Source organism: Canis lupus, chromosome 9, assembly GCF_048164855.1.
Source record: "Canis lupus baileyi chromosome 9, mCanLup2.hap1, whole genome shotgun sequence".
Classification (NCBI taxonomy): domain Eukaryota; kingdom Metazoa; phylum Chordata; class Mammalia; order Carnivora; family Canidae; genus Canis; species Canis lupus.
Window position 1 is genome coordinate 45,508,700 of NC_132846.1, and position 12,796 is coordinate 45,521,495.

The 12,796-nt window shown below is 39.7% G+C and overlaps 1 protein-coding gene across 1 annotated transcript in view; it reads right to left on the reverse strand.

Moving 5' to 3' along the window:
- Positions 1-3,546: 3,546 nt before the first annotated feature.
- The window catches only part of SYNJ2BP (synaptojanin 2 binding protein), a 38,190-nt gene continuing 28,940 nt past the window's right edge, over positions 3,547-12,796 (reverse strand). The window contains exons 3-4 of the mRNA XM_072839114.1: positions 10,014-10,109; positions 3,547-7,927 (exon numbers count right to left, since the gene is read on the reverse strand). Of these exons, the coding sequence (XP_072695215.1) occupies positions 7,787-7,927; positions 10,014-10,109 (237 nt within the window). The 3' untranslated portion in view covers positions 3,547-7,786. The remainder of the gene's footprint in view (positions 7,928-10,013; positions 10,110-12,796) is intronic.

Sequence of the window (12,796 nt, forward strand, 5' to 3'; positions counted from 1 at the left end):
GCCATGAGACTAAAGCCTATTTGAAAACTTTCTAAATATTGTCAGTTAACTAAGTAGGCAAATGTGTGCTTTTGTGAAATGGGATTTTATCTATTGAAATTTATGTTTGAAAAACAGCTGTGTAGGGGCGCTTTGGGTGGCTCAGTCAGTTGAGTGACTGACTCTAGATTTTGGCTCAGGTCATGATCTCAGGGTTGTGGAACAGAGCCTTGTATCCAACTCTGGGCTCAGTGAGGAGTTTGCTTGAGATCCGCTCTCTTTATCTCCCTCTGTCCCTGCCCCGCTCACATGTGTTCTCTCTCACTCTCTTTCTAAAAAAAATAAATAAATCTTTAAAAAAAGTTAAAAATCATTGTACATATAAAGTTTCCTATAAATCAAAACATGCAAACCCAATAAAACTAGAACTTGACACCTCAAAAGTTAATCTACTTCCTAAAGTAACCATTGCAAAATCAAGTAACACTTTTACAAATTCAAATTTTTTCTAGTTTTATTGATATATAATTGAGATATAACAGTGCATAAGATATTTTTAAAGATTTTATTTATCTGTTGCAGAGAGAGTGTGTGTACTAGTGGAGGGGAGGGGGTAAAGGGACAAGCAGACTCTCCACTGAGCTCAGTTCCAGGACCTTGAGATCGTAACCTGAGCAGAAGGCAAATGCTTAATTAATTAATTAATTGATTAATGTGTATGCCATAATGATTTGATTAAGGTACATATTGTGAATCATCACCAGAGTAAATTTAGTTAAGATCCATCACCTCACACAGTTACAGAATATTTCCTCCTGTAATAAGAACGTTTAAGATTTCCTATAACATTATCAATAACACCATTTTGAATAATCCCCAAACCATGAAAGATACCAAACTAAAAACCATAAGTTTCATGGCAATCAATAAAAAGGGAAAAACCTATGATTTTAGATGATAGAAAATAAACATTTGACTTGTAAAGAAAAAGAACCCCTCCAAAATGAATGAAAGTATAGAGGATTAGTCAAAATAAAAGCTATAATAAAAGGGATCCCTGGGTGGCGCAGCGGTTTAACGCCTGCCTTTGGGCCAGGGCGCGATCTTGGAGACCGCGGATCGAATCCTATGTCGGGCTCCCGGTACATGGAGCCTACTTCTCCCTCTGCCTATGTCTCTGCCCCCCCCCCCTCTCTCTCTCTCTGTGACTATCACAAAAAAAAAAAAAAAAAAAAAAAAAAAGCTATAATAAAAGAAATGGAGAAGGAAACCAGAAGAGTGGATTAATATAAAACCAAAAGCTGGTTATTAGAAAGAGTCAACTCATAGATTAAGGAAAAAATATTTAAATCTGTTAGGAATGAGACAGAAAACAGAAACAGATCTAGAAGAAAGTAAAAAAGATTACAAAAGAGATTTCAAGTTCTATTACAATGCATTAGACAGCTACAGAAATTGATGGTTTTTTTTGATAAAACATAAAGGATCATTTAAAAGTCAAACATACCAATTACTGAGGAAATTGGAAATTTGCCATTAAGAAGGACTAGGCTCAGGACGCCTGGGTGGCTCAGCGGTTGAGTGCCTGCTTTTGGCCTAGGGCCTAGGGCGTAGTCCTGGGGTCCTGGGATGGAGTCCCACATCGGGCTCCCTGCATGGAGCCTGCTTCTCTCTCTCTCTCTGTCTCTGTCTCTCTGTCTCTCTGTCTCTCTCATGAATAAATAAAATCTTAAAAAAGAAGAAGAAAAAGAAAGACTAGGCTCTTGGCTGTGATATAGGAAAAATTCATCCTGAGTCAAGCCAGAACTAATTTTCCAAACTCCAGTGAAAAACTATAGTCTTTCTAGCAACAGCATGGTGAGTAGATTGGGCAAGGTTTAATAAAAGCGGAAATAGATATATTTTACTTATTTCTCAACATCCATCACAGCACAAGCTCCCTTTACAAAGGATAGTAGAAAAAAGGAGAAAGTAGAAAATAGGATGTGAAGAGAAAGGATAAAGTATCCCTTTGACAGATACTTTATGGTCTTACACTTCTTATCTAAAAGAATTAACCTCTACTTAGCACATCCACAGAAAAACCAAATTTATTTAAAATCTAAAATAAGTTTCCGGGTGCACCTGGGTGGCTCAGTTGGTTAAGCATCTGCCTTCAGTTCAGGTCATGATCTCAGGGTCCTAGGATCGTGCCCTGTGTCAAACCCTGCATTGGGCTCCCTGCTCACTGGGGAGTCTGCTTCTCCCTCTCCCCCTTGCTCATGCTCTCTCTCTCAAAATGAATAAGATCTTTTAAAAAATGCTAAAATAATGCTGAGATAAAGAAAACCGTTTTATACTTTCCGGATCTCAGCAGCCTGTCATTCACTTTGTTCTAGCAAAGACAAGCACTAAGTGACTCCTGTAATGATGCTGTTAAATTTCCTTATACTTGTACTCTACCTGCAACCAGACCAAGGTTAAACAGTTGCTTCCTGGGGTGCCTGGCTGGCTCAGTTGATTGTCTGACTCTAGATTTCAGCTGAGGTCTTGATCTCAGGGTCGTGAGTTCAAGCCCTGCATTAGCCTACTTAAAAAGAAACAGAAGGAAAGAGCATGTGTTTCCTATACCCTCATCCCCATACAAAATTTTATTTCTCCTCTATTAGGTTCTTTTTGGGGACTATTATATAGGTAGTTTTACTGTACCTTAAAGAAATTTGCCATTGCATGAATATCAGAGCCTTTTCCTTCTGACTGCATGGTCATAGGGCTTATACTAACTTCTTTTGCTAGTTGTATGAAGGCTTCTGGAAGCATTTGCATTCTTAAGGCCTGTCCTTTATGAGGACAGAGTGCAAAGCTTCTTACTGTCTATATATATTGGTGTCTGTCAAAAAAGAATCATTTTCTGTGTAACCCCAGAATTGATGCCCAGGGAAAAATTAGAAGTCTAAGAAGGATAGGAGACTAGAGCACTGATGAGAAAACGAAGCAAATTTGAAAACAAATGTAAATGCATAAGTTGGTATTAGAAACAGGATCTAGCATTTGTAGAACTCCTTTAGACACAACAACACTTTTTTTTTTTTTTTAACAATATAGGTTGTTACAGTACCAAGGGCATCAGTCAAGCACATCAAGTACTTTATAGTGTGTGTGTGTATATACATATCAATATCAGGCAACTATGGCAGTTAAGAACCTGGTTCTGATCAGAACAGAATTCCTTAAAATACTGTCTTTCTTTTGATCACAATTGCCCTTTTGGATGTGAGTGATGGTCTCAAAAGATCTGCTTATAGATCAAAGAGAAACAGAAAAAGGGGCTTCTTTCAGGATAGTAGCCAACTCTAAATCTATTATATGTAAGAGGTTGAGAGCTTTGTAACTTATCTTCTAGATGGTGTTAGCAAAATACTTTACATCGAGAACACTAATAAACCTCCACATTCAGATAATGAGCTATTTCAGCTTAGTGACTAGAGCTTATTCATCTCTGTATCTTCAGCAACTAGTACATAGTAGGCACTCATGCACTGAAGGAAAAATTTTACCCTCATCTGTCCAAAGATAAATGGACTAAAATGGACTAGAATAAAATCTTTATTGGCTCCACATGAAATTACATGAATGCCACTTCCCCCCACCGCCCATACTTGACAGCCTGTTTATGTTGTTCCATTTCTTTAAATATACTGTTTAAATTGCTGTTTCCACAATAAAAACAATGTCCAACATCAAAAAATACACTTCTCTAGAACTAGTCACAGAACTTATGTGATTGAATTTTACATTAGGGCTTTCGGAGGTTATTCTGTGGAATCTCCCAGTTCTGCATGAGTTTGCAATCCCCAGTGGTTATTCAAGGCCCAAAGAGAAAATATAGAAGTGAATTGAGATAAAAAGGATAATTTCATCTATGTTTATGTAGTGGATACATTCATGATATAAATAGGAGACAGAAAGGGCACCTCTGTAACAGACTGAGTCTTTGATAATAGTTTACCTCTCTGAGCTTTGATTTTTCATCTCTAAGATAGACTCATCCAGAATCTTTCTCATTCCCTTTTAGCTCCAATATTTTTTAAAAGATTTTATTTACTTATTCATGAGACATACAAAGAGAGGCAGAGACACAGGCAGAGGGAGAAGCATGCTTCCATGCAGGAGCCCGATGCAGGACTCGATCCTGGAATTCCAGAGGCAAAGGCAGATACTCAACTGCTAAGCCATCTAGGTGTCCCTAGCTCCAATGTTCTTTGATTGGGTTCTAATTTAATAGATGCACAAACTGAAAAACTAATACATTTTGCTGGCCAGTCCTTAGCAAATAAGCCGTAGAATGCTCCACTTCTTATTCCACATCTATACTTGGGCAGCTCAGAGAGCTGGGCTTTTAAAAGGCCCAAGTGAAATTCTCATTTTACCTTGGAGGGCATGCCTGTATATGATTTGATAATTTATTTTTTAAAGTTTTTATTTAGTAATTTAAATGCCACAGGGCATTGTTTGGTGACATTGCATAGTGGAATCACATGATGAACTTGACTTCACTGCTGCCTGAGTCCCACCCCAGAGATTTTATTTGAATGGTCTATGTGCTGTCTGGCAACCAGAATTTTATAAGCTATTCAGATGATTCTAACCTGAGAAAAAGGGGACAACTATTGGCATAGAGCAGTGATTCCCAAACTTTACCGCGAATCAGTCACCTGGAGGTATTGCTAAAACAGATTGCTGGGTGCTGTACGCAGTGTGATTCAGTAGGTCTGGGGTGAAGCCCAAGAATTTACTTTTCTAACAAGTTCCTCAGTGATGCTGATGCTTTTGTTGAGAGCTGCTGCCAGTGAGAAATATCATTGACAGTGGCACCTGAAGTCCTAAGTTATATCCTGATTCTATCATTAACCTATCTGTAATCTTAGGGAAAGTAATTTATTCTCTTTTCTTTAGTGTCTTTTTAACAATACTTAGATCTCAGAGTGGTGAGTCATGAACAAATAGTGTACCCACTGTGATTAGTAGACTACCTGCCACAAAATGCAGTATCAAATATTAATTTCCTTTTTCCATCACACATGGCTAGATGGCGTGAGTAATTAAATCAATAGCACATATTAAAACTTGGAAGGAAAAGAGAGACAACTGAAGCAAACAATGTCTTATCAAAATCATAGGTGTCACAGAAGATGATAAATACAGAGAAGTGTTTTCAGCATATTGTCTTAAAATTACTTTCAATCTTCAAAACTTTGAACATAGTAATTTAGGTAGCAGGAATATTTGATAAAATCTATAAAGTGAAAGAAACTTAGATTCAATCTATAAAGATCATGAATCTTTTTAATGACCTACAATGGACTCTGATATCTCATCTAGGACAATAGTTTCTTAAAGAATCAGAAATAAAAACTGAATAGCATACTTGCCTAAAAACTTTAATCATGGATCTTTAAATGCTATTTAATTCCAAAGAAAATCTAAATTATTAAAGTGCATAAGAATCCCTATTATTAAACAAAGCAAAACTTCTACCAACAAAGAGATAAGGGTCCGTTCTATTTACATCTACCAACAAATTAAAAAACTAGATAGCTTTCCTCCCTGCTTGCCATTTGCTTCATTCTGAGTATCTCAAGGTCCTCTCAGGAGTTAATGTCCAAACCCTGAGATGAATCCTGGGAGGGAAACAAGTACACTGCAGAAACTGCTGCACAAGTCTCCAGATGCAGGGAGGGGCAGGGCTTGTGTCCCCACAGCAGCGCTGAGGTGAGACCTGGAATACTGTGTGTCGCTGACCTACAGGGGCAGCTAAGTGAGGCTGGAAGATGCTGAATACTTGGGGTCTAAGGCCTCAGTCCTATCAGGATTGTTTAAAGTAAGTTTCTCCCTGTACCTGTCTAACGAGGGTTATTTTTATAAGCCTTCCCTTTCTGCTCTGGCCTGATCCCATATGTGACAGCTTTCTTTTTTGGAATTCCTGAATAGAAAAATAGGATGGCTGTCTGCTCATCTGTTGCTACGTCATATTCTGAATTTTTCCCATTTCTTGTTTTTGACTGTCACTCAGCCTGATAATATACTTTTACTCATCTACTTATGAAATCTCTTAACTAGACCCTGAGCTCCTCTAGGGTCCTTAATTTGTCCTCTTCCTCCATGGAATTTTCTCATGTGTCTTGATTCTCAGTAACCATTCCCTTTTGCTATCCACAATATAAATGTGATCTTCTTTGTAAAAGTGCCTTAACAAAGCTGGTGTCCAAGCAGCAGCTCTAAAACACTTACTGGATTATCCATGCTGAAAACTGGACACAAATGATTGCCTCAGGGAAGTCTTCATACTCTTGCCAGGATTATGTAAGGGCTATAGTCTGGCCAGTATGCTTGGAGGACGGAAATTATTTTTTTAAAGCCAGAGAATTAGCCTTGGTTTAGCTCTCCTTAGTGCTTTAAAACCAATGTTTGATATCACATGAACAGAATGTGGTTCCCACCTCATTAATATCCGTGGGCATCCTGAGCATCCATTCAAACATATCCTTCTCTCAAGGTTTCCCCACGAAACATCCACCAAACTTCCCTACCCACAAAAACAATAAAACCTCTTTTCTTCTTCCTTGCAAAAACGGTTTACTCATTAGAAGCCAAAGCTGGTTTAGAGCCATTCAAAAAACCCCTGCAATCCAAACCCTCTCAACTGAATCAGAAGCAGAGCTGATTTCATGTGCATCCTGCCGGAGAGCAGTTCCTGCTCTCAATTTGCCTATTACTAGAAACCAAAAAGTCTGTTAGATGGCCTGAGAGGGTTCAGGGGCTACCGTGGAAGCATTATCCTTTTGTCTTCTAGTTTTTTTTTCACTGGGTTGGTTTGGCCGCATCACCAAAGCTCTGACCACAGTTTTCTAGCTGATCCTTTACTAGGACTATGAGGTATCAGAAAAGTGACTAGGAAGGCCCAGAAAACCGGTAAGATTTATCTCTCTAAATTTCAAAGTTTGGGGAACAGATGGACTTCACAAAGCTGGATTATGGCATTTTACTTCCACTTCCGAAGCATAGCTAGTATAAGAAATATTTTTCTAAGATTTTTAATTAGTTGCTTCGGTTTTTCTTTTTTCTTTTTAAAATGACTCAGATTGGCCATCTTCTTTCAAGGCTTACTCTCTCACTCCTGCTATATATCAAATTCTTCCATTAAGAACTTCCCTTATATCAGAAACCTGAAACCACAGAGCAGCTTTCCACCTTTTTAATTCTCCATAAGGCATTACTATCATACTGTCATGTATGGATGTATGTGTGCACATGCACTTGCTTTTTTAAAAAAAGTAAAAATGCTGTCATTATCCTGTATTTCATATAGGCACCCAAGTATGTAGATAGAAATTAAATAAAGGCCACAAAAACTTCCCAAAGAAGATCATTAAGAAGAAAAATTCTCCCTTCTCTTGTATCACATAGCTGGCCTTTGAGGCATGCCAGCTAAGAGAAAGGTATCACCCGTGCTGATGGGAAGACTGGACTGTTCCCTCTTTGGGTTGTAGCTGAACTTCTATTGGTGGTCCTAGCAAAATATGTAACTCCCCATTTGTTCTAGGCAGGTCTTTTCTTCAGTCTTCTTTCAAACAATGCCTTCACTCTCCCATGAGATATGAGGATGTGGAGATTTGGGATAGCGAGGTCCTGTTTGGGTAGCAGTCTCTGTCAATGATGTGTTGGCCGTGCAGAGAGAGGGAAGGATATGGGAGAATGGCAGGGGACGAAGGTGAGAGGGAGAGAGAAATGTGTCTTCTATTGGGAGCACTGGAAGAGACTAAGCTTTTCAAAGTTGCTGCCGGTATTTCATGAAGGCCCAGGCTGCTATCACGGTGAGGGCAAACACTGGCACCAGCACCAGAGCTATGGGGATGCCACTTGGCTCCCCTTCACTTCGATGTCCTAGAGGCCCGTTCTGCACTTGTACCTGGAAGGGAGAAAAAAACGTTAACTCTAGTCACCAATGTGTATTTACCCCAACCAAGGGGTCCAGCTTGACCCATTACCTGGGTCTAGACCACCCAAAGCTGTCACCTCCAAGCACTACCTGGCAGGGGTCCTCTCGGTTTGTTCTAAATTGATGCATCAGTGTCAATTCTTTGGAAAGAAGTCTGATGGGGAAGCATTTAACCTTGTTGTGTGATACTGACCCAAAGGGACCCAAGGGAGAGCAGATAACCTCTTTCTGTTTTTTCTACTGCCTCAACCAAGCTCTCTGTGTATCATATTAGGAAAATGAAGATACAAGATGAAACCTATTGATCCTGTAGGGAACCTTGAAATTAGTGGGTGGGGGCAAGGGATGCCCATCTTCTTAGAAATGTTTACTTAGAAAGACTACCAGTCATCGGAAAGCAATAAGGGCATATCTGAACAATGTTAACACAGGTACAGTGCCATTTTTGGAAATACTTTGCAATTCTCAAAAGGCACCCACTCCCTCCTGATATGGGGTCATGTCCTTCATCTCTATTTTCTAACACTGCACACAGATAAAGAGGAAACATCATTTTCCACTGCCTAAGCATTCCCTTTTGAAGCTGGTGGCATTTCTTCATATTAACTTTTTTTTCTTTAGTGAGTAAGTGAATGGGGTGGGGGAAGGGGTAGAAGGAGAGAGAGAATCCTAAGCAGGCTTCCTGCCCAGCGTGGATCCAGATGCAGGAATCAATTCCATGACCTTGATCATGACCTGAGCTAAAACCAAGAGTCAGATGCTTAACTAACTGAGCCTCCCAGGCGCCACTCTTCATATTAACTTCTAATAGCTAACTTGCAACAGTTACGGTACCATCTTGTTTCAGTTCAATATAACCTCTTTACAACCCGTGTTCCTTCCATCTAAAAGACAATGCTGTAGACTTAGCTTTTCTATCCTCTAGCCTACCGCTGTATTTTTCACTTACTGTTCAGATGTCCCGAGGGCATGCTCAATAGTAAGATGTGGTTTTTAGGGCTAGGCCAATTTTCTGACCAGAGTTTTATTAGGAGTTACTATGTTTTATTAGGAGTTATTTGTGGATGTTTCCCAAAAATGTGAACTTTGGAAATCATTTTCCACATTTCTTCAAAAAGAACTCTCATCATACCTGAAGTGTATACCTACATTCATTATTTGCCTTTACCTATTGCATAAAGTCTTCCATGCTTTAGAAACAGAAGAGCTGAGGCAGAAGCAGCTGATTACCAATATTGTTTCCTATCGACCTGTTTTCTAATTCATCACACAGATTCTGCTTGCAACCCTGGTATCTTTCATGCCTAGCCCCTTCCACTTTGTAACCTCTCCTGTCCAACTCTTCCTCAGCCTTTGAAGCCTCACTCAAGAGCTGAGTGGGGCAAAGACAGCATCATTTAAGACAGCACATTGAGCGTGTGTGGTAAATGTACCCCGAAGTCCCTAGTGCCATAGGAGGAATTAGTTCTCCCTGGCTTCTCTCCCCATCATCCAAATTATTTAACACTAGGAACTAAGAAGTGGATGCAGGGAGAGGTGCGACTATGACTCAATTCTGAATTCGATTTTCTTTTTCCTGGAGCTCCTCTTTGAGCACTAGAGCTTTGGTCAAGAGGGTCACCAAGTTGACAAGAAAAGGGTTCCTGATGGTGATCAGGAAAAGCACACAGTGGCTATCAGAAAACCCACCACCTCCACACTTCAAGCTTCATTAGTATGTTCAAGGGCATACAGGTTGCCTTCCCTGCTGAAAAATGAAATTGATTCTGGTTGTATTTTCTCCCCATTTATTTTAATTTGGTTGTCAAGCTTTACGCTTAAAGCATATTGCCTGAAGCTAGGATCTAGGCTGCAAGCAGACTGTTTGAATTTCCTTTCATGATAAGCAGAAGTCCCTGAAGACCCAGGCCTGTGCCAGACAAGCTCAAGAATGAGAATGAAATAAGAAAAAAAAAAAAAAAAAGCAAATGCACTACTGAACATTATACTATATGCTTTATTCCCAAGAATGACACACAAGCTTGGTGCCAGCTTGCTGGCTGCAAATAACACCTACCCTGTGCTGCACTCTTAGGGACACAGCATAGCCTGCATTACGAAAGAGGTCTACAGCATCCTGGTGCAGCAAGTTCCTTAGGTCTTGGCCATTTACCTGTTAAAAACAGCAAGTAGTTGAGAAGTAGAATCGTAAGTCAAAGATTTACATTCATGTGACTAAACATTTAAAAACTAGAGAGCTAATTCCAAGGGCTAGGAGAATGGGTCAGGTTATATAGAGCTGAGTAACTTTTTCACTTTCAAAGCGGTTTTCCTAGAGCTGAGGTTCCCTGGGCCCTCTGAAAAACACCAAGGTTAAAAAAAAAAAAAGTAGTTTCTCCTTCACCTTAGCTCCTGCTGCCTGTCTCATTTTGACATTTGGGTCTCTGTTACTGTACTTGTGTGTCTTCCATGAGCATCAGCCTGCTTCCCTATAGCTAACATGGTCTTCTGGGTTACCATCCGAACCTTTACATTCCTAATCCTTGGCATTGCCAGCTTCAACTCTAGAAATATAACTTTATGAAACTCTAGTAATGTAACTATGAAACAATTTTCTTGATGAGGTGTAAACCTACTGGCCCATTCTGTTGGTCTTGTCCAATTGTGGACAACTTCCCTTGATTCCACGGATACTCCCATTCTCCTCCAATTTACTAATCATACAAAATTTCTTTGATGAAACAAACTCCTAAAAAAATTTTAAGGGTAGGCCAGTCCTACCATTTAGAGGTGAGAGATGACCAGTGATGTTAAAATACTCTTTAGTGTTAGGAGTGACTGTCCATAAGTGATATCTACTCTATGCTGTACTGACACAGCATAGCCCACCTTATGCAAGATCTACACATCTTTTGTACACATCAATGTCATCAACAGCAGCAAGAACACCTAATGGTTTTACTTGTTAGGTTCTGTGCTGAATGCTTCATATATACTGTTTAATGTAGTTCTCACAATAATCCTATGAGGTAGACACCATTTTTTTTTTTTGTTAGGTAGACACCATTTTAATGTTGTTTTCACATATGAAGAAACTGAAGCTTAGCAAGGTAGATAATTCACCCAAAGTCATAGTAAGTATAGGAGCTAGGCCTAGTGTTTTTAAATACCAGAAGTAAAGGTACAGTGCCCCTGCAATTTACTGTTCCTTCTGCACTATTATTCTTCAACCTTGACTCACAAACTATTCTTAGCTGAAACTCAAGCCATTGACTAATTCAAGCCTCTGATCTTCCTTGTTACTGTTTTCCTTCTCCAAGAGGTTCATATTGTTCCTCCAATCTCCTGCCAATGTCCTTGGTGAATTAATCTAACAACACTTTGGCATTATAGATTGTCTAACTTCCCAAATTAATAGTTTCCTGTCCTATTCCACTTTAGTTACCAACTGGCACAAGCCTTTGACTTCAACATTAGGCATGCTTCAGCTCCAATATCTCAAACTCTTAGAAAACTGATCAGAATTTCTACACACTTCATACTTTCTATTCCTCTACTGAATCTGCTCATTATCCTCATCAAAATCTTTAATCTTTTTAGACTCTACTTGCATACATCCTTACCCATCTAAGAGTTCTTGCTGTTATTTCAACAAAGCACTTGGTTAACTATTATAATCCCTTGTCCCTATGATTTTCTTCCATCTTTCCAGTCCTGCACAACACACTGCATTTGTTTTCCTTATCATCACTGAGTTTAAGATTCCTGGGGAAAAATACACACACACACACACACACACACACACACACACACCTTCCAGCACAGATCCATCCATGCTGGCTGACACTTCCATCTTTATGCCCGCTCTACTCACCTGGTGAACTCCCTAATGAATTCCCAGCAGCAGCTATTCCAGACCTTTCCAGTCATTAAACCCTAACTCTGATCCTATCTCCTCTCTCCAGATTCCTTTGCCTTATCTTTTTTTTTTTTTTTTTTTAAGATTTCATTTACTTATTCATGACACACACAGAGGCAGAGAGAAAGGCAGAGAAAGAAGAAGCAGGCTCCATGCAAGGAGCCCAATATGGGACTCGATCCCAGGACTCCAGGATCACGCCCTAAGCTGAAGGCAGATGCTCAATTGCCACCTGAGTGTGAGCCACCCAGGTGCCCCTGCCTTATCTTTTTTTGAGAATACTGTTAACTTCTCACACTCTCTCCATGTTTTCTCCTTCCCTTTCAAAGTTTCTTGAGAGCTTCTCACTGCTGCTTTGTCCTTGTTTCTGAATTAGGATCCATTTCCTTTACAGAGGCTAAACCACCCACTAGTACTCATTCCTTCCAGCCTTCTAAAGAACTTAAGTGATCACTTGCTTCTCTTGATTCCTTCATTATTATTGCCCTCTGCTCCTTCTCAACTAAAACTATTCTCGTCTATAAAGAAGAAATACAGATGTTTCTTGGAACCCACGATCACCTTCTTCCCATCTTCTGTCTTCTTCCTTTCATTGTAAAACTTGTTCAAAGAGCTATTTGAAAACATTGGCCTCTACTTCCTCCGCAGTTCATTCACTCTATTCCCTGGTACTGCCGTGATATATGAGGTGGCAGGAAAGAATATTCTGTCCTGTGGGTCAGCATTGACTTCCAATTACTAAACCCTACAGCCCTTTCCCAGTCTTCAGACCTCCTGCCTTTTGCAATTCTCTCTGGTCTCAGCTTTTTAATATTTAGCTCTCTTAGTTCTTGAGGGATTCCTTTCTTGATTCCTCTTCCTCTTCTTCCTTAAGTAAGCATTCCTCAATGTCTGTAGTCTCTCTGTCCTCTTATCTTCTCTCCCACGGTGATCTTTCACAA